Genomic DNA, 23469 nt, shown 5'->3' on the forward strand with positions numbered 1-23469 from the left:
GATTATGCTGCTGCATCTTATTTCTTTTTATATTAAAAGGTGCCACATGTATTCAAGTTCTTTGAATTTAGTATAAAAATCACATATAACGTGGTTTGTATAACGAAAAATAGTTGTATACTTTTCTGTAAGCATTTTAAAAAAAAAGTAAAACAACAATGCTGTTATTATTTAGAAAATGTGCCACAGTGCTAATAATGTTCGTGTAGTAAAATTGAGTGCCAGAGTCCTTACTGGTGTGGCTGATCACATAGCTTCAATTAACCATCACTTCACTATTCTTAAAACAAAATGAAAATTAGAATTTATCACACTAAGAATGTGCTCACAGCTAGTCAGAAGCCTGAAATTTATGTTTTAGTGAGCTTCCTGATTTTTCATTACACTCTGATGACTGTTTTATTGCTTCCAGGCGTGATTTTGTGTTGAGTATATCTACATCAATCTCCTAATAAAGGTGAAACAAAGTTTTCTGCAAATATTCTTACTGTTATATTAATTTTTTAAGGAATGCATTTTAAAAAAAAAGAGAAATCCAATAGTGACAGAAAGCGTATGAAAGAAGCAAATAATTATTCTACTACGGCAGAATACAAAACTGGTGGGTAGGTGGAATGGTTTTTAGAATCTTAAATAAACCTAAATACTAATGATTTTAATGGAAACAAGATGGTTAGTGTGGGAAGGTATGTGAGTTAAATGGATGCAACTTGGCAATGAATCAGCAACCAAGACACTGTTTTATTAACATCAATTTTATTTTCATGCATGCAGTTTTACAGATATCTTGACTATCCTCATTGTTCCCAGTTGTAAACGTTTCCTGCTCTTTTGAATAATCAAATTCATCACCCTCCACTGAAACTATATAATTGATTTGATCTCAGGATGGAAAATGCTTATGTAAATATTTTAAGTAGGCTTAAAGATGCCTGCTGTAGGGAAGTATATGGAGGCTTAGGGCCCTTCTAGCACTGTTTAAGGGCCAAGAGTGATGGCTCCTTTCCCATTTGATTAGAACCTTCACCCTAATATCATAACTGGTCATTGTGTGTATTTAAAACTGAGATAGGTATGTTGTTCAGTATCAAGGGATCAAGGGTTACAGGAGAAAGCTGGAGAATGGGGTTGAGAAACTCATCAGCCATGAATGAATGGCAGAGCAGACACAATGGGCCAAATGGCCTAACTTCTGCACCAAGTCTTATGGTCTTACTCATAACCCTCACCATAATCAACAACCACTTTCCACACAGTGACCCTGACTCTGTTTCCTGATTCCCCATCCCTACAAACCATTTATTTCCCTCTGTCCCACTTCCTATCTCTCTTCCCACCCTCAGCTCCACAAGAGAAACTATTCCCCAGAGCAGGAAGTCTACCTGTGGCTCCCACTGCAGTCTTCCAATTAGCTTGGCTTTTGATGGGAATTTGGTTGAATTGGTTTGGCATGTATTCATTGGAAATTTTCGAATGAGAAGTCATCATCTTGAAACATGTAAAATCCTAAAGCAACTAGGCAGGGCAAATGCTAAAAAGATGTTTCCCCTTATGGGAGAGGCCAAGACTAGGATCAGGGTACAATTTAAAATTAAGAGCTCTTCAAGTTGGCGATGAGATTTATTTTCTCACACATGGTTGTCAGTCTGTGGAATTCTCTATTCCAGAGAGGATTGAAGGCAGAGTTGTTAAATATTTTTAAAGTTGAGTTACATAAATTCTTGTCTGACAAGGCAGTCAAAAGGTATGGGAGGAGACAAGAAAGTAGAGACCAAAATCATATCAACCATGATCTTGTCAATTGGTGGAACAGGTTCAAAGTGACAAGTGGCCCACTTCTGCTGCTATTTCATATGATTTAAATGCTATAAGCTGCACATAATGCTGGGAACTTGCAGGATCTACTGAAATCAGGCTACATGCTCACAAAACATTGTACATCCCATCAGTGTCATCAAATGGAAGTAGTAATTGCCGTCAGTGTCCACTTGATGTACATCACCAATAAAAAATAAACTCTGTATTTTGATTCACCGTTACTAAATCAAATCAGAATCTTCATCTGTATTTCTGAACACAGCTATTTTTGTTGTCAATCTTAATAAAATAGATATTGACTATAAACTTCCAAAAAATGCATTCCCTTTATTTATTGCACACTACTGATGACAAAAGATTAAGTGCTGGTTGTGCAGGCTTAGCCAAAAGCTAAAAGTGAACAGAAATATTCTACGTGAGCACAACTACAACTTAAAAAACACAGCCTTAACATTAACAAACGATAAAATGGCCCAAGACACAAAATGAAGAGCCAGGTAGTTTCAGTGTGATGTTCATTTTCTTCCATGTTTCATCATATGCTGTCCGTTTCGTTGAGCAGGACAGCCACAACCACCAGAGGGAGTAACAGGAGGTGGAGCAGTTGGTCCTCTGGCACATGTACTACAATGCAAAATTCCAGTATAATATTAATGGAGTACAAACAATTTTCATTGTTATGAGATTTTGAATATACTGGCAATAACTCTTTTACTTCAGCTGTCAGAATCTAATAGCAATAACAGCTTATTATTTACAGTACAGAAGTTTAAATCTTAGAGTATTTATCTTATAATTTCAATCAGAATACAGTACATAATTATTGCTTAGAACATATGGATATGCAATATTGGCATAGGATCTGTGGACAACAGTGAAGCAATGGCACTAAATAATAAAGTCTGGGAGATACATTTCTTCTCTAATGCCACGTGTAATTATCAGAATACAAACTATGAAATATATACTGGATTAATGGTGCTGGAAGAGCACAGCAGTTCAGGCAGCATCCAAGGAGCAGCGAAATCGACGTTTCGGGCAAAAGCCCTTCATCAGGAATAAAGGCAGTGAGCCTGAAGCGTGGAGAGATAAGCTAGAGGAGGGTGGGGGTGGGGAGAGAGTAGCATAGAGTACAATGGGTGAGTGGGGGAGGAGATGAAAGTGATAGGTCAAGGAGGAGAGGGTGGAGTGGATAGGTCGAAAAGGAGATAGGCAGGTCGGACACGTCAAGGAGACAGTGCTGAGCTGGAAGTTTGAAACTAGGATGAGGTGGGGGAAGAGGAAATGAGGAAGCTGTTGAAGTCCATATTGATGCCCTGGGGTTGAAGTGTTCCGAGGCGGAAGATGAGGCGTTCTTCCTCCAGGCGTCTGGTGGTGAGGGAGCGGCGGTGAAGGAGGCCCAGGACCTCCATGTCCTCGGCAGAGTGGGAGGGGGAGTTGAAATGTTACATATTTTAAAATTACATTTTTAAAATCTTTTGAGGAGTCAAAGAGATTGCTTAACAGGAATTATGACTCTGAACGCCATTAAAAACTCAGATTGAATAGGATTTAACTGTTTTGTTGGTTCTTGTAATGAATCGATTTCCAGTTGATTTAATCAATTAATACTGCCTTATCACATGTTATGGAGAAGGGTATCAGTGACTCAAACCTCTGCATTTCACATTTAAGTGTACATGTACATGCTGGAAAGTTGCCATCAATTTTACACAACAAATTTTGCTGAATGCTGAATCCATGAAGGATTACTGCAGATACAAAGTAATACATTTTATTGTAAACTTCAAAGTGCCACAAGTCCAGTCAATAATTTTGTACAGTTGAAGGAAAATTTGCAAGAAACTTATCACTTTCATAACAAGTAAACTCCTACTGCTTCTTCTCTAGCTTCTTGAGCCGTAAGATTTTTAACTGATCAAATAATCTAATTTTATTTGCACCTCTCCTGCCCACAACCAAGATTTCTAGCTCATGGAGCTTTTGTAATTGGCCGAGTTAACTAGCAATGGTCGACTGAAATGGTAGATAAAAGTATCTGTTATTTGTTCTTAGATGTATGGTGCAGTATTATTTTTTTAAAATTCATTTGTGGAATGTTGGCGTCCCTGGCTGCCAGCATTTATTGCTCATTCCACCTTCACCCACAATGTCATTAAGGAGGCAATTCCAGTACTTTGACCCTGCAACAGTGAAGGGACAGGATATATTTTCAAGTCAGGATGGTGAGTAGATTGGGAGGGAAATTTGCAGGTGGTGGAGTTCCCATGTATTGGCTGCCCTTGTCCTTCCAGATGGAAGTGGTTGTGGATATGGAAGAAGCTGCCTGAGGATCCTGAATAAAGTTCTGCAGTGCATCGTGTCGACCGAACACACTGCTACTAACGAGGGTCAGTGGTGGAGGGAGTGGACACTTGTGGATGTATTGCTAATCAAATGGGCTGCTTTATTCTGGATAGCTTCAAACTTCTTGAGTGTTATTGGAGCTGCACTCATCCAGGCATGTGGGGAGTATTCCAGCACACTCCTGACTTGTGCCTTGTAGATAATGGACAGATTTTGGGGAGTCAGGAGTTGAGTTACGCAGCGCAGTATTCCTAGCCTCTGATGTGCTCTTGTAGCCACTGTGTTTCTGTGATGAATCCAGTGAGTTTCTGGTCAATGGTAACCACCACCACCACCACCGCCACCACCAACACCACCACCCCATCCCCAACACCCCAACACCACCCCCCCCCAACCCCCCACACACCAACATGTTGATAGTAGGAGATTCAGTGATGATAACACCAGTGAATGTTAAGAGGCGGTGATTAGATTGTCCCTTACTGGTGATGATCATAGCTCGGCCTATTACCTCTGACAGGGGAAGGGAAACAATATGAATATCCAACAAATTGTAATAATGAGGTCTGAAATTGACTTAGCCAGAAGATTGCTGTTTTTGTGCATTATAACATCACCATTCATTATGCAAAGTTTTGTCTTGCAAATACTTATAGAATCACAGAGTTGTACAGCACAGAAACAGACCCTTCCGTCTAACTCGTCCACACCCACCAGATATCCTAAGCTAATCTCACCCCATTTGCCAACATTTGGTATATATCCCTGCTAAACTCCTCCCATTCATGTGCTCAACCAGGTGCCTTTTAAATATTGCAGTCATACCCGCCTCCACCATCTCCTTTGGCAGCTCATTCCATACACATACCACCTTCTGTGTGAAAAAGTTGTCCTTCAGGTTCCTTTTAAACCTTTCCCCTCTCATCTTAAACCTGCATCCTCTAGTTCTGGACCCCCCTACCCTGGGAAAATGACCTTGGTTATTCACCTTATCCGTGCCACTCATAATTTTAGAAATGTTGATAAGGTCACCCCTCAGCCTCCGATGCTCCAGGTAAAATAGCCTTGGCCTAATCAGTATCTCCCCGTTGCTCACACCCTCCAATCCAGGTAAACACTCTTGCAAATCTTTTCTGAACCCTTTCAAGTTTAAGCAACATCTTTCTTGTAGCAGGGAGACCAGAATTGAACACAGTATTCCAGAAGTGACTTCACCAATGTCTTGTACATCTGCAACATGACATCCCAATTCCTATATTCAATGCACTGACCAATGACATCATGCATGCAAAACATCATTTTTATCATCTTGTCAATCTGCAACTCCACTTTCAAGGAATTATGCACCTGCACCCTTAGGTCTGTTTGTTCTGCAACATTCTCCAGGGCCCTACCATGAATTGTCTAAGTCCTTCCCTGCTTTGCCTTATCAAAAATGTAACACCTTACATTTATCTAAATTAAACTCCATCTGTCATGCCTTGGACCACCGGCCCATCTAATCAAGGTCCCTTTGTACTCTGAGATAACCTTTTTCACTATCCATTACACTACCAATATGGTGTCATCTACAAACGTACTAATCAAGCCTCCTATATTTCCATCCAAATAATTTATACAAAAGATGAAAAGCAGTTGCCCCAGCACCAATCCTTGTGGCACACTGCTGGTCATAAACCTCCATCTGAAAAACCCTCTTACTACCACCTCTCTGTCTTAATTGATGATTAATGAAAATTATTTACATATTAAGTTGAACAAAATATATTTCGAAATAGCTTCATACTTCATTACATCAGAAACATGCAAGTCAAATTAATCTGTGGTTTGTGAACGATTTGAATCCTTACAACTAAAATAATATAAGAAGTTTAGGTGTGATTTAGCTGGAGCAGTACAAGAATGAACAACATCAGTTTGGCATAAACAGAAAGTTAGAGGACAAACGAATATACATTCCAGCATTACTGTCTGAGGCACTGGATTAAGTCTCTGGAGCATTGTAGAGTTCTAACCAAGAATTATACAAACAATATTATTACTTATTAAAGGGCAGAGAAGTTTCAGGAACTACCTTTAAGAGGAGTGGTTAAAATAAAGCTGGGTTTTCTCCTGTTGAAAATATATGTAAAATTGGTTTAATTTACAGTGGTGAAAGGCTCAAAGGGTTAAAAGACATAGAAGTTAAAACTGATTAGCTTTCTCTTATTCTTGCTTAAAAGCTGTTCACCTCTAACTTCTTTCGGCTCAGTAAAAGATTATCAACCTAACATCGTAAATTTGGTGTCACTTGCTCTGCTTTAGTGTTTCCAGCATTTTCTGTTCTTATTTTAAAAGGAGGATTTAGAGAGGAGATTGAAACATTTTACAAAACAAGTAATACTTTGACATGGGTTGCTCTTTAAGGGAATGGTACAAATACTTACATGAGGCAACTGGATTCATTTCAGAGCAAAAATGTAATCAAATTATAGAGTGAAAAAGCAGGTTGGTGAAGTCACAATCATTCAAACTGAGCCAGATATGTAGGTGGCTTAATCCCTATTTCTTGTTTTTTTTTTGACTGGAGTTTGTAAAGCACAAAGAAGAATTCAGGCAGTGCTTAGAGACATTCATGAAAATCCAGACAGTGGATCTGAAGCTAAATGAGAGAACTGATTTTTTTTTTTACTTATGATGCAAAGTTCTCATTCTGGTATTCTTATCAATCCATGATCTCACCTACTCTATCTTTGTAACCTACTTGAGTTCATGATGTGAAAGTTAAAAATCAAAACACCAGGTTATAGATATTGGTGCTACTCTAGTGCCTGTGCTTTTGTTATTTAAGTTTCTGTATTTCTTCTTATTTCAATTGTTTTTTTTCTTTGCCTAGGGTATAATTTCTCCCTGAAGTTTTCAATTTTTCTGCATCTTTCACCTTTAAACCAGACCTAAAACCAACCTCCTTGATTGATGTTTTTGTCCCTTGTCTTCATATGTTGCTAAGAGGCCAGCATAAAGTTTGATCTGATATTACTCCAGCCAAGCACATAAGGATATTCTATTGTCTTAAAGGTGTTATATAAATGACATGTTGCCAAAATTAAAGCCTTTGTAGTTTTTGCTGAACTCTGCATCGATGCTGAACTCTGCATTTGTGCCTTGGCTAAATGTACAAGAATCTTGGTTTGTCCACAATAGCAACAATATGCTTCAAAACAAAAGAGTCTGAAGTTCAAAAAATAACAAGGAAATTTTTCAGAAATTACCATAGAAGATTTTTTTTGTCACCTTTCTCTCAACATCATGACACAGTTTTAGTAACCACAACTCCTTGTGGTAGAGAAACCCTTCAAGCTGATGATGATCCCAAGCACATGGATTTCCACAAGGCTGCTCACGTAAATGGAAATTTTTGAGCACTTTACAAAGAAAGGAGGCAGAAAAACCAGACTGTGGTAGCCATCAAAACTTAAAGAACTGCAAAGGTTTTTCTAGTCCTCGAAGAATAGATAAAAGATACCAACAGAAAGTGGAATTGGAAAGAAATAATGCTTGAAAAATCATAAGAAAGGAGTTGGTCATTTGACCTGTTCTGGCATTCAATAAGACATGCTAAGACTGTGATCTTTACTCCTCTTTCCTGCTTGATACCAAACACATTCTTTTTTGAACAAATATCTGCACAACTCAAGCATAAATGTATTCAATGACCCAGCCGCCACTGTTCTCTGTCAGGAGAGTAATGGCAAAGAGATTTAAAAAATCATTAAAGATCCCTTATTTTTAAATGGTGCCAATACTATGTTACTCCATGCGATGAAAGACCATCCCAAGAAACACCCTGTCCAACTCCCTTATATGTTTCAATAAGTTTACCTAACATTCATCTATGCTGTAATAAATGGAGGCCTTTTCTCATCAGTCAACACTTCATTCCAGGAATCAGCTGAATCAACCTTCTTTGAACCGCTTCCAAAACAAGTAAATCCCTCCTTAGGAAAGGACAGCAGCAATTAAAACAGCACAGTTCAATGTCACTAATGCCTTGTACAGTTACAGCAAGATTTCCCTGCCTCCATACTCCATTCCTCTTATAATCCAATTCTATATTCTGTTGGCCTTCCTAGTTACTTAGTGTACCTGCATTTTAAATTTCTCTGATTTAGGCACAAGGGACATTCACTTAAATAATGTTTTGCTTTGTTATTCATCTTGACAAAGTGGCCAACTTGCAGTTTCCCACAGAGGATTTCATTGCTGCTATTTCTGTGCAGAATAATCAAACACAATGCAGAACAGGGCATTAGTGACCAAGCAGGATAGGAAAGCCAGAGATAAACGGAGATGGACTGAGATCTGCACTAATTTTCAACAGACATGCATTTAACATCCTGCCACGGCAGTGTAGGAAATTTAAATTCAATTAAATAAACTTGGTTTCAGGAATGATAAGCATGAAACTTACAGGACTGTCATACAAAATCATTCTGGTTCACTCCTGTTCTTTAAGGAAGGAAAGCCTTTGTTCAACCCTAGACACCATTCTAGAAGTACAGAAATGCAGTGACATTTCAAATGACCGAGCAAGTCACTCAGTAAAACTTGCAAAAGAACCCAACTGGGCAAAACACCGGTATTTACCAAAGCATCAGGTGTGGTAAAGACACTGTCCACGGACCATGAAAAGCCCTCTTCACTAACATTTGGAACCTTGTGCCAAAATTAAGATAGCTGACCAACAGATTAATCAAGTAATAGCCTGGTATAGTCATGCTCCTCGGATGCTGCCTGAACTGCTGTGCTTTCCCAGCACCACTCTAATCTAGAATCTAGTCATACTCACAGAACTATAATTATAGAATTGTATCCTAGACTTCTCCTTCATTATGCATAGGTATGTCCTATACCAATGACATATCAGACATACACTAGGTAGCAGCACAGTTGTATAAAGTCCCAAACTCATTGATTTTGGACTCCATGAATTCTCAAGGTTTCAGACCAAACAGGGACAAGGAAACACCTTCCTTCATCTGATGAATCAGTTCTCATCTTGATATTGGCGGCACGGTGGCTGCCTCACAGAACCAGCGTCCCAGGTTCGATTCCAGCCTTGGGGACTGTGTGGAGTTTGCACATTCTCCCCGTGTCTGCGCGGGTTTCCTCCGGGTGCTCTGGTTTCCTCCCATAGTCCAAAGAAGTGCAGGTCAGGTGCTAAATTGCTCATGGTTATAGGTGCATTAGTCAAAGGGGGGTGGGTCTGGGTGGATTACTCTTCGGAGGGTCGGTGTGGACTGGTTGGACTGAAGGTTCAGTTTCCATACTGTAGGGAATCTAATCTAATCATAAACACCACATTGAAGTGGGGCTGAGGATAGCAAGGATACAGAATGCATTACAAATAACTTTAATATCCATCAACCAAAAATGGCTTGGTTGCACCACTCTTGACCTAGCTGGTCAAGTCCTGCATTCGAAGATGACAGAATCAACATAATTGCAACCTAAAAAATCTATATTTCAAAAATGCGTCTGCGGATTATAGCGTTGGGAAGAATGATTCTGCACAGCTTTTGTACAGAGGAAGTCCCATCTTCATGCTGAAGACATCCATCAACATCTGTGTAAATTCAGACCTAGTGCTCACCAAAAGCAACCAAGTAGCTAGCATTGTCTCAAATAAAAGGCTCAAATTTCATATGATAATGCCTGAAATCTGCCCAGGTTTGCTCAATTTGCTTTAAAATAACTCTTTTTCCAAAGGCATGTCTAAAAGATTGGTTTGAAGCAACAGAATGTAAAACACTCACAAACTTGATTGAGGTTTTTTAAGAAGTAACAAAGAAGATTGATGAGGGCAGTGCAGTAGATGTGATCTATATGGACTTCAGTAAGGCGTTCCGACAAAGTTCCCCATGGGAGACAGATTAGCAAGGTTAGATCTCATGGAATACAGGGAGAACTAGCCATTTGGATACAGAACTGGCTCAAAGGTAGAAGACAGAGGGTGGTGGTGGAGGGTTGTTTTTCAGACTGGAGGCCTGTGACCAGTGGAGTGCCACAAGGATCGGTGCTGGGTCCTCTACTTTTTGTTATTTATATAAATGATTTGGATGCGAGCATAAGAGGTACAGTTAGTAAGTTTGCAGATAACACCAAAATTGGAGGTGTAGTGCACAGCAAAGAGGGTTACCTCAGATTACAACAGATTCTGGACCAGGTGGGCCAATGGGCTGAGAAGTGGCAGATGGAGTTTAATTCAGATAAATGCAAGGTGTTGCATTTTGGGAAAGCAAATCTTAGCAGGACTTATACACTTAATGGTAAGGTCCTAGGAAGTGTTGCTGAACAAAGAGACCTTGGAGCGCAGGTTCTTAGCTCCTTGAAAGTGGAGTCGCAGGTAGATAGGATAATGGAGAAGGCGTTTGGTATGCTTTTATTGGTCAGAGTATTGAGTACAGGAGTTGGGAGGTCATGTTGCAGCTGTACAGGACATTGGTTAGGCCACTGTTGGAATATTGCGTGCAATTCTGGTCTCCTTCCTATCGGAAAGATGTTGTGAAACTTTAAAGGATTCAGAAAAGATTTACAAGGATGTTGCCAGGGTTGGAGGATTTGAGCTACAGGGAGAGGCTGAACAGGCTGGGGCTGTTTTCCCTGGAGCGTCGGAGGCTGAGGGGTGACCTTATAGAGGTTTACAAAATTATGAGGGGCATGGATAGGATAGATAGACAAAGTCTTTTCCCTGGGGTCGGGGAGTCCAGAACTAGAGGGCATAGATTTAGGGTGAGAGGGGAAAGATATCAAAGAAATCTAAGGGGTAACTTTTTCACGCAGAGGGTGGTGCGTGTATGGAATGAGCTGCCAGAGGATGTGGTGGAGGCTGGTACAATTGCAACATTTAAGAGGCATTTGGATGGGTATATGAATAGGAAGGGTTTGGAGGGATATGGGCCGGGTGCTGGCAGGTGGGACTAGATTGGGTTGGAATATCTGGTCGGCATGGACAGGTTGGACCAAAGGGTCTGTTTCCATGCTGTACATCTCTATGACTCTATGGCTATGAAGCCAAATCTAACAGAAATCTTCTTATCAAAACTAGAACAACCAACAGTTAGTGACATTTTAAAGTGCCAAAAGGTCTTCAATAAAATCACCTCCTTCCCTTCAACCTTCCAGACAATGCATGCCTTGTTTATGAAACCTCTATCTATTATCTAACTTTTGGAGCGTGATAACATTCTGGTCACCTGCACTTCAATTCTTCCCTATCCAACATGTCTTTCCAAAATGAGTGTCCTCAACTGTACATAGGTCTAACCATAGTTTTGTGTAATTTGACCAAATTTGTTCCCCATTACCTTCTACCCCTTTAATTTATTTTTGTGCATGCACTAGTTTTAAGTACCCAAAATTTCATGCAGTTTTCAAGCAAAACAAATGTGTGAGAGCATCAGTTAAACAGTTCTATCAATGGGAAATAAAATATGGTAGAAGCTCTCATGGAAGGGGGTGGTAGATTTTCTTATCCTCAGTTTGGCTTGTTTAGGTTGATGATTCAACCTTAAAGGTGCAAAATGTCTCAGTACCTAACTCTTATCCATGCAGGTCAAACTCCTAAATTTTAAATTCCATTTTAAATTCCATTCAATACTCTACTGTACCTTTGTCCTTCCATGGCTTTTCTTGCATCCTGAATACCAGAGGGACAAGTTCCAGAAGGCATATACTTTGACACCTTATTCTGCCATTCTTGGTCAAAATTTGCTGCATCATCTGTTGTTATAAGAAAACAAAACAGTTAGTTAGAAATACATATGAATTTTCCTTCACCCTTCCAAGGTAAACATACTCAAGCTCAAGTCAAATGGTGAGTTCTATTTGGGCGTTTTTAAGATTTGGCTTTATGATTTGTAAGTTATTAATGTCTGATGAACATGGGATTAAAATGAAATTATTGATTTGAAACTGCACTCAAGAAATGTCTGGCAATTGTCCAAGGAAAAACAGCTCAGGAAAGATACACTATTTCTTAAGTATAGATCATAAGATGCAGAACTTGCAAAGGAAATGATCACTCCATGACCGTACGCAGGTGCGCTCATGAAATGACAGGCTATAGTATTTTAAGAAATTTAATGATCTTGGCAAGTGGTAGAATCTGAAACATTAATCACATTTATGCAATATATCAACAATGAACTGTCCACTTCTGGCACTCCTTCTTCCCATTGGTGCTCATTATACTGCATTGTTCATCTTACAGAGCCTTAGCTGCTGAGCAGCCACATTCCCCAGAAGGATACACAGGACTACGCAGTCAACTTTGGTACAAGAATCTGCATATTTCAAAGTTATAGCTTCAAAATACTAAGACTTTCTAAATCATAGATCCAAGTATGTAGAAGCTCTTTGTTAAAGCCAGCTTGGCAATACGTTATCACAAGGGCATCTCAGCAACAGAGTACTGAAAAATTATAGCCTTGAAGTTGGTACAAAGGTATGTTCCATGTGGAAGGGCAACAATGAGAGTAAAACCTGGGAGTAAAGGTAGAGGGATACCTTGTTTAAATTGCCCTCAATCGAATCCTTACCTTTTTATTTGGATTTGCATCTCCAACTTGCGCAGTAACATTCAACTACTTGAAGTGAACCTAAGTTCATTATTTAAAGGGACAAATCGGATGGAATTTAGAAGTTGTCTAGGATGGATTTACACAGGGAAAAGGCATTACATGTGATTGCAGTTATGAACGCATGTGTTCAAATTGTATCTCCTACGAATTGTACCACTTAAAGCTTCAATGGCAACTTTTTCACACAGAAGGTGGTATGTGTATGGAATGAGTTGCCAGAGGAAGTGGTGCAATTGCAACATTTAAGAGGCATTTGGATGGGTATGTGAATTGGAAGGGTTTGAAGGGATATGGGCCAGGTGCTGGTAGATGGGAAAACATTGGGTTGGGATATTTGGTCAGCATGGACAGGTTGGACCAAAGGGTCTGTTTCCATGCTGTACATCTCTATGACTCTATGACTGCCAAATCATCACACCTCTATCATGCAGTTACTGTTAATCACTATTAGGGTTAATTCCTACTTACATTTGCTTAACTTTATGCTCATAACTTGGCACTGTTGCAAACCTCAGATCTCTTAGCTTGCGAACTAGTCAACATGGCAACCAAATTTTCCAAACATGTTACACTGCACTGATTTATATAGATCCTCCATGCTTGTAGAAGGTGGTGCACAAATATTGGCAGGAAGTTAACTGGAGGGAAAAGGATACCTGATAAGTTCATTAAGGTAACTGTACTGAGGCCAGCGGGCAGGGCTAAAAAGTTGAATATCTTCATAGCTATTCCTCATAGTTATAGAGATACACAGCACAGAAACAGACCTTTCAGTCCAAACCATCCATGCCAACCAGATATCCTAAATTAATCTAGTTCTATTTGCCAGCATTTGGCACATATCCCTCTAAACCCTTCGTATGCATATATCCCTCCAGGTGCCTCTTAAATGTTGTAAATGAGTCAGCCTCCACCACTTCCTCCAGCAGCTCATTCTATACATGCACAACATCTTTGAGAAAATGATCCCCCTTAGGACCCTTTTAAAGCTTTCCCATCTCACCCTAAACGTATGCCCTCTAGTTCTGGACTGCCCCAAACTAGGGAAAAGATCTTGTCTATTTACCCTATCTATGACCCTCATGATTTTATAAACCTCTCGAAGGCCTCCCCGCAGTCTCTGAGTCTCTAGGGAAAACAGCCCCAGCCTATTCAGCCTTTCCGTACAGCCCAAACCCTCCAACCCTGGCAACATCCTTGTAAATCTATTTTGAACCCTTTCAAGTTTCACAACACCAAATCTTTCTTCCTCATTCCACAATCTCTTCTGCCATGATGACACTAGGTGCATCCACAGAGCAGTTAGTGAACCATAAATTGTAATTGCTTATATAGCCCTCATTCAGTTTTTTGAATGGCCAAGTTTAAAAATAACGAGCAGTAGAGGTTTTAGTTTTAAGTTAAATGAATCATTGACTTATTACACAAAGATTAAAAGAAGGTACAGATAAGATACATATAAAGATGAGAATAAGATTGGTCTGTTATTATTGCAGGCCTGTAGATTTCTCCTTCTCAGAAGAACAGATTGAAAACCTGAAGTCATAATTCAGGAGCTGAAATGGTTTCTGTAGTTGGAGATTTCTCTTACAAGTTCACCCAGGCTTTGAGGAAATGCAAACCTCTTTATTTTGATTTTAGTGGAATGCAGGTGATGGTCTTTAATGACCAGTCAACACCTTATGGTCAAATAGCCCTTCTTGCCCAGAAGACATAGTTTAGTGTGGTGTCATTGTTGAACTCCAAGCACAGCAAACTGCCACAGAATGAAGGAAAGGCATTCAGTACTACAGCAGTGACCCTCCTGTGGCGCAGTGGTAGTGTCCCTACCCTGGGACTCAGAGATGATTTGAAGGGCCTTTAAGGACCAATGTTGCCTCAAGGTTAATTGAATTTTGATTCCCTTTTGAATCATCAATTGTAATTTTTCAGTACTCTGTTGCTGAGATGCCCTTGTGATAACGTATTGCCAAGCTGGCTTTATCAAAGAGCTTCTACAGACTTGGATCTATGATTTAGAAAGGTCTTAGTATTTTGAAGCTATAACTTTGAAATATGCAGATGCTTGTACCAAAGTTGACTGCGTAGTCCTGTGTATCCTTCTGGGGAATGTGGCTGCTCAGCAGCTAAGGCTCTGTAAGATGAACAATGCAGTATAATGAGCACCAATGGGAAGAAGGAGTGCCAGAAGTGGACAGTTCATTGTTGATATATTGCAAGAATGCAAAGAATATGCATTTGGTAAATGGCAGTTTCCTTCATGAGAAAGCATGCAATCCTAAATAACCTTTATGCTCACCCTGCTTGCCATTGACTGGCATGGGAGTAAAATGAAATTAACAACATTGGACTGCAAATCATGAGTTGTCACTAATAAACACAGCACTAGCACAGAAAGAGCCAGTTGTCTTATGATCACTTCATGGCCATGTCTCACAAATGTTTCCTGATGAAGTGAGAAAATTACTCACTACCTGTATAGATATGTCCACCACAAAGAGACCTTCACCTCCACTCCTTTTCAGGTAGTTTGTTCTGCTATTTGAGTCATGTTCAATTCCAAGAGGCAGGATGACTAGTGCACCCTTATCTGGGTGAAATTGATTGATACTGAAGTCATGAAGTCAGTAACACCTATCACACCACTCCCTATCGGCGTTTGAAATCTGCAACTATGGAAAGCATCAAAAATGTATAGATTTGTCGGAATTGCCAGAAGAAATTAATCAGCTACAAGATGATAAATAGTGAGTGACCCCTTCAAATAGTGCTAGTGCTGGTTCCATGCTGCAGCTTCATAACACATTTAGTTGTGTGAGCTTCAGAAAGATGATGGCTGACACTATGAGCTCACAGCGGCAGCACTGACATGATATGTTGATCTACATACTCCCACTACACATTTGCTCAAACAACTGCGCTGATATGGCATAATGTGTTACCAAGAGGTATTCGAAAGTTGCAAAAACAGTGATCCCAGATCTGGATATCCCCATAATGTTGGAAAGGTGATTATCTGCATCTTTTCTCTACACTGCAGGCAGGCATGGGGTCAATATTAATCCCTCTATAATGGCCAGAAAATCTGAATTTGAAGCCTGTCTGTTACCATTTTCATTATTATTTAGCAGGGCAGTATCTTTTTCTCAAGATGTGAAACTTGTTGACGTATTTATGTTAATTCTCTTTGTCAGTCAAGAGATGAAGAACAGCTCACCTCATCTCCTTAAGTAAAGCCTCTGCTGATACAACTCATCATCTCTGCCACAACTTGCTACCCTTTGCACCCTCTAGCCTATTCTTGCTCATGTCTTTCTACTGCTATGCTTTAACCAATCCACTTCCCTACACACCAACCATCCCCAACACCATGACTACCATAAAAGTGCTTATTTTTGATTTCACTAGCAACTATCTAATCCCTATTTCAAAATGAAGACACCATAATATGTATAATTTTAAGGCACATTTCTTAGAAACGTGAAAGCACAACAAAATACATAGCACCGACAGGAAGGAGTAAAAATGTATTTTCAGCTATTGGAGGTATTCAACTGGTAGTAGTCATCAGGATTCTAGGTAGAACAAACAGATGCACACAGGTGTAGCTCAACTGGCTCCTGCTGGAAGAGTTAATGGCACTAACAGCCTGGACAGCAGTCACATATCACCCAGTACTCTTTGCAGCAGCTGCTGATGGGATCCTGGCTCCATTGGGACAGTTTGAAATCACCTTATTTTTCTCTAAACATTTTCACATGGATTTCTGATCTCAAATTATCATCTCAATGTGTCCTGACAATTTTGTGTGATAAAATTGTGTGACAAAAAAACACATACTCCTTTAAAACCTCTAAGCTCCAGCAAAACTTTCAGAATACTTAATGCAACTGCAAAGTAGCATTTAACATTGGTTATAGCACTGAATGAGATTTATAAACCTATTATTATAAAAAAGCCTTAGATTTAGGATAACTAATATTGCAAGGGATCTGCTGGTAAAATTAAAACTTGGTACCTAGTTTGTGAACCAGTCAGCAAGTTATGGGACTTTTAACAACAGATGAGAAATAAAAATAGTGGTTACCGAACAGCGTTCCAAAAAACAGCAGATTCCTACAGTAACTTCGTTGAAACTTACAGAATGGTCACAAACTCAGCCATGACTCTGATATGCTAGGTCCCAAAGTTTTCTGATCAGCATTGTTAAGTCGTTGCGTCTTTGACTATTCTTCACAAGGCCTTTGATGTGAAGGATATGAGCCTTGGATTAGGTCCCTCATTCCAGCCTCAGTTGAGACATAGGGTTGTGTTAATGCTGCGATTCTCTTTCTCAGCTGGGACCTAAGAATGCATGTGGAGATCACTTGAGAATCCAGGTTCATGGATCTCTGAAGAAAAGGGAGGCAAGATATATTTTTAAGTTTTTAAAGCTGTTTATTTTCACAGCTAAATGGGTGAAGATCTGGTTTTCCAGACCACTCCTTTAGACCATGGAAACCTATGTAGGATTAGCAGTGAATCCTCACAATGGAAGTTTGATGCCAGCATAATTACTAGGTTTGTCTTTATAGAGCTTCAATAGTTTAGCGCATCCTGACACAGTTAGATAATCAAAATGCACATTAAGTGAAAAACTAAAATATAAGCACAGAACTTGGCGAAAAGAATGGCTTCTGAAAATAATCATAACATAATATATATGCATAAGAATAAATGCTGCATATATTCTTTCTGATATCTTTATATTATTTAATGTTATATTTTGAAATGAACCGAATAACAATACAGTTGCCTCACTTTCATTTAGGTTGATAAATTGCTGATCAACTTCTTCGTGGCCTGTTTTCTGGTTTCTGGATTTCTGAATTACATGAGCACGGTCTTGAATGTGATGACCAATTGACATTTTTTCAATTCCACTTTCAGAGTCTTTTACTGCCCGCCTTGTCTCTTTGATCTGTAAAATTCATATGTTGTTAATTCGTCCAATGATACCTACAAAAGAACTTTATTCAATAAACCAATTGTTTTTTTCAGTAAATACGTCTTGTACTCTGTGCCCCCACTTATAAAATGTAGGATTCTGAATGCCTTATCAGCCCTCATCACTATTAATAATTTATGCATGTCTATCATATACCACTGTACTTTGCTTTCTGTCACTCAGCTAAATTTGCATCAATATTGCTATACTTTTAACACTTATTTCATAGGACACTAATTTTATTGACAAGACTGCACATGGCACTGTATCAAAGTTGTTTAGAAACCCAATTAGGCTACATGAACCACATCATCCACATCAGCCCCTGACCAAAATTCGAGCAAGTCAGGTAAACATTATTTGCTTTTCACAAATCTACTCCAGCTTTCCTTAATTAATGTACATTTGATCAAGTGACTCTTAATTTGGGACATAAAATCATCATTTCTAAAATTTCTTCCACCATTAAATTAACCTGAAGGACTTACAGTGCCTGAGTTCACTCTCACACAATTTCCAGAACAAGACTGTAAATTCTATGATCCTTGGGCAATGCTGTACATCCGAGGAGTATCAGGACATTATGCTTGAGCATTCACATACTTTCCTCAGAACTCTTAGATGCATCTCCTCCACTGAATTCTAAAAATTAAGTGCTAACACAATACCTCTTCTTTCTAAATTTTTAATCTGAACATGGTCTTAACTATCTCCTCCTTTACCACAGTTTAGGTAGCATGTTCCACCTAATAAAGATGGTGAGTATCTCAATCAGGCCCTATCTCCATTTGTAAATCTATTTTTGGATCTCTGGTCAGGTTGGCTCCTTTTATATTCCTTTTCAACAATTTATTGCCCATAGATGACTTTCGGGTTCCTTTCATTAGCCTCCAGTTTCATTTCTTTCTGGCTTTTTGCTTCTCTTATTTGTTCTAATACTTGTCTGAAGAACCATCTATATTCTACCCAGTTATCACTTATGTTATTCACCTAACATTTGTCAGTGTGCAACCTTTTGCTTTGATTCAATTTACTTTCTACCTTTTATCATCCAGAATCTGGATTTATTTGTTCTACATTCCCCCTCATGGGAATGCATCTTGTCTGTATCTGAATTATTCCCACTTCAAAGGTAGAAGACGATAGTTCTGTCATAGTTTTGCCTGCCAATCTCTAAATCAAATTTATGAAATCAGAGACGTGCACAGCTCACTGATATTGAACTCCATCAGTCAGTTAGTTTTACATGAATCTGCTTTTCACCCTTTTTCATACTGTCCAAAACCTAGGGAGAATATGATCACTGTTAAGTAAATGTTCCCCTTCTCAAATATGATTCCCATGACTCATTTGATTTCCCAGATCGTGATCCAGCAATGAATCTTTCTTGTGGAAATGAAAATGTACTGTAGAAAATTCTATTGAACACATTTCTGAAATTCTTGCTTTTCTCTGCCTTTTGCACTATTATTGTTCCCATGTATACTAGCATAATTAAAGCACTCCCACACCCACCACACCCCCCCCCCCCCCCCCCGCCACCATTACCTGTCTGTAATTTCTTTGCTAATTTGTTCCTCTACCAATTCTAACTTGTCAGTGGACTACAGACTACAACCAAGTAATGATATTTCTGCTTTTTTTTCCAACACTAACCAAATGGATTCTGTCCTTGACCCCTCTAGGAAACCACACTTTCTCACTCCAGCACTGTAATGTTCACCTTAATTGATACTGTTACTCCGTGTTTCCCCAACTTTTCTGAACACATAGCATGTACCATATTTAGTATGCAGACTGTTGCATTTTTTTTTATTAACGTCTTAATTATTGCCACAACCTACTTCCTGAAATCCACCAAACTTATTTGCCACACCCCATGTATCCACATAGCTGCAGAGTAAACCTAATTTAGATTTGATTACATTTCCATTTACCCTGAACCCCATCTATTTCCATACATTATGTCTTTCCCAATTCCTTGTGTTCCTTGTTTTTCCTTTCTAATATTACATCTGCTTCTCACACCCCAGCCAAGTTAGATTAAATCCTCCCCAGTGGCACTAGCAAATTACTTAGCAGGACATTGAATTTGACTTTGTTCATTCTCTTTACACAGACTCATCTCCCTCATTAGTAGTATGGAATTCCCAACCTCTATATGAGAAAAGTTTTGACTGATCAATGAACTCCAGAGATCAGACTGGCCACCTGCAATGTTAAAAGTTGAGTTAAGTAGGTAGAGGAATCAGGTTTTACATCTCTAACCTGCTCCTCTATCATCTTGTGGGATTAACATTACAAATATTCTAATTAAATTGGAGATGAGTATCTTGATCTGGAAGGCAGCTGATTTTTAATTTAGAAGATATAACCATTTTGACCATAAAGGAGAACCAAGAGGCTAACATGACAGATCAAGTTAGTGAGCAGGAAAGTGAAGAGGCAAGGCAATTTGAGCATGGAAATAGCCATTTTATGTGCCAAGGTTGTTGGTAAGCAGATAGTAAATTTAAAGTTGTCTGGAAATGTAAAGTGAAAATCAACAGCAGAGTGTTTCACTTAACTAGTCCGATTTGCTTCAAGCTTTACCCGACTGCAATTTATGATTCTTTTCAGTTGAAATGTAAATGGTCATAAGCCAACATGTGCCATACTTGAGTTGTTGGGCAGGTTTGGTAACAAAGCTGCAGTGCAGATTTGAACCAAAATTGCTTCAATATCCTAATCTGATTCTTATTTCAGTAAATTCATGAAATTGCCACAGGAGTGCTAGCTGCACACATTGAGGCGTGTCCACTCATAAGAACTGATAGTGCCACGTCAATCATTTTTGTTTGCCCAATGCTGCCTCCCCATTTGTGCCTAAAACCACACAGCATTGAATTGAAAAATGTCTTCCAAATGTTGCTCAATCATTTTCCTTTCAGGATGTTCTTTGTGTGGGAAAGTACAGTAAGTATCAAACAGGAAGTAAGAATAAAATTCAAGTCAGGACTTAAGCTATAGGGAGAGGCCGAATAGGCTGCAGCTCTTTCCCCTGGAGATCAGAGGCTGAGGGGTGACCTTATAGAGGTTTATAAAATCATGAGGGGCATGGATGGGGTAAATAGACAAGGTCTTTTCCCTGGGGTGGGGGAGTCCAGAACTAGAGGACATAAGTTTAGGGTGAAAGGAGAAAGATTTAAAAGGAACCTAAGGGTCAACCTTTTCATGCAAAGGGTGGCACGTGTACAGAATGAGCTGCCAGAGAAAGTGATGGAGGAGGGTAGCACAAATACAACATTTAAAAGGCATCTAGATGGGTACATGATTAGGAAGGGTTTAAAGGGGTATGGGCCAAGTGGTGGCAAATGGGACTAGACTAATTTAGAATATCTGGTCGGCATGGATGAGTTAGACCAAATGATCTGTTTCTGTGTTGTATATCTCAATGACTCTAATGCTTTAAACAGGATAATATTTAACTATGAGGAGAAAGTGAGGACTGCAGATGCTGGAGATCAGAGCTGAAAATGTGTTGCTGGAAAAGCGCAGCAGGTCAGGCAGCATCCAAGGAACAGGAGAATTGACGTTTCGGGCATCAGCTCTTCTTCAGGATGGAGAGCATCATAATCAAGATGGTTACACCCATCAACCCAGCAATAATCACTAGTTGGCATTCAGCGGTGTTATAGCTAGTTGCAACATACCAAATGATTCTTCAGTTAAGATCAATTTAGCATAGGTCAGTGACTGAATCTAAAAGCAGGATTTTTGAGATGGTGGGCTTTCCCTACCCCAATCTGAGGAATTAGTGTGAGAGCCATCCCATCCAAAAGGTGCTAATTGCCTATAGACTGGTGTCTGGACTTTACAGACCTCCTCTGGTGGCTTTCAATGGGGAGAGGCACATAAAATATATCATGTGGCTAGTCCACCACCTACCTACCTGAGCTTCCCTATTATGGGTGCTAAAATCAACAGCCTGCCCACCACTGCTTTTCTTAAAAATGTGCAATTTAATTTGTTAATAAGCTAAATGATCCAAATTATATGCTGTATGTTGCCTTTACCACAATATGGTTGACAGGTGTGGATTCGGAAGCAAGCACCAATGGCATCTCAACAGCTTCAGCCTGCAAGAAATGAGTCTGACCAGACATAGCTCTCCTTCCACCACTGAGGAGGAAGCTAAAAACTGTTCAGTGTTTATACCAGAAGGGTCTTCTATTGCACTTTCTATCAGCTCAGATACTTTCACCTCAAGTGAGTACATTAGCTAGATTAGACTCAGGAGCATAGTCTAGTTAGTCATCTGCGCCATGACTTCGCAGCTGACCAACAAAGAAATACCCTGGTCATTGCACTCAGAGGTCTGTTGGAGACCAGGCACCTGATCAGCATACAGATAAATGGATTCCATGGTGTGGATCATTTGTTGCAGACTTTGGTTAACTGGATTGAAGGTTGGAGTAGGCCATCAATATTATCAGTATCATGCTGGCTCTGCCATGTGCAAGCACAGCTGTCTCCATGGACAGATTGGTGGCTACTGTGGGAAGTTAGATTCAGCAAAATGCTCAGTTTCTACTGGCAATGCAAGCAGACTGGCACTCATACTTAGCTTAGCTGACGTCATTTTCAGGTGCAGCTTTCTCTCAGCCCCTGTAAGAGACAGGCTGATGCCAGCAGGCACCAGATGGAGGAGGAAACAAATGCCCAAACCATCAAAACCAATAATTCCACCACAGGACAGAGTCCCTCCACCCCTCTGTGGAACTGGGATTACTCCTAGATACAATTGGTGGGCAAGGAAAAAGCAAAGTATCTCAGGCACACAGATGCCAATTTGTTCTAAATAGAATATCTCATCAGAAAATATTATGGCATTTTAAATCATTAACTATCTGATTGACTGTCATTTTAGCTGCAAGCACCAGAATGAGGCATGAGAAAAGACTATTCTTAGTGCTACATGATATTAGAATCCCATCTGAAAGGGTATTAACCTTTCTCTGATGCCTGTCATGATACTACATGTTGTCATTATTGAATTTGAGAGCATCAGACATTGTGAATCCTTTGAACAATTCATGTTAACTTTTATTAAACCACAGGAAAAGTGACAAAAGAACACCTGGGTGCAGCACAAATACAACAGGAGATTAGCAATGCAATAGATTTACTGAAACCTTTACTAATCCTTCACACCACCGAAGAAACACAGCATTCATATAAGAACATGTTCTAATATATTACAAATCAATGTGAGTGCAAAGTAGCTTAGTGCCCTTGTGCACCATATAACAATTTGAAATGTGTTTGGGAATTGTCCACTGCAGGTGACATTTTAAAGTTCTCCTGTGATCACTTCAGCTTTGTAGGAATTATTAGGATTAATTCGCAATGATCAATGATATGATTAGAATTGCTTGTGGCCAGGACTTTTAATCTACATTGTTAATCATTGCAATACGAGGAACAGGCAGAGTATTGCAATTGAAGATGTGTTTAATTTTGAATTTATGAGTGCCTGATTAATGTAACTGTCCTTTGAAAAACTTCACATCAGCCACGTGTGGACTATGCCTCCACAGACTAAATAAAACAAACTTACTCTGCCCACCTTGGGTGTGAAAGGAGCCATTTTTCATGCTCAATTATTACTCAGTTGAGATTTGGTAGAAGATAAAAGGCTTTCCAAATCACACTTAA

At 39.5% G+C, this 23469-nt stretch overlaps 1 protein-coding gene across 2 annotated transcripts in view; it reads right to left on the reverse strand.

The window, feature by feature from the left end:
• Positions 1-2125: 2125 nt before the first annotated feature.
• mlf1 (myeloid leukemia factor 1) overlaps positions 2126-23469 on the reverse strand; it is a 42955-nt gene continuing 21611 nt past the window's right edge. For both annotated transcript variants that reach the window (XM_072572743.1, XM_072572742.1), the window contains 3 exons: positions 17586-17745; positions 11814-11925; positions 2126-2442 (listed from right to left, as the gene is read on the reverse strand). In XM_072572743.1, coding sequence (XP_072428844.1) covers positions 2334-2442; positions 11814-11925; positions 17586-17745 — 381 coding nt within the window. In that variant the 3' untranslated portion in view covers positions 2126-2333. The remainder of the gene's footprint in view (positions 2443-11813; positions 11926-17585; positions 17746-23469) is intronic.

The sequence above is a fragment of the Chiloscyllium punctatum genome, chromosome 6 (genome assembly GCF_047496795.1).
Source record: "Chiloscyllium punctatum isolate Juve2018m chromosome 6, sChiPun1.3, whole genome shotgun sequence".
Lineage (NCBI taxonomy): Eukaryota > Metazoa > Chordata > Chondrichthyes > Orectolobiformes > Hemiscylliidae > Chiloscyllium > Chiloscyllium punctatum.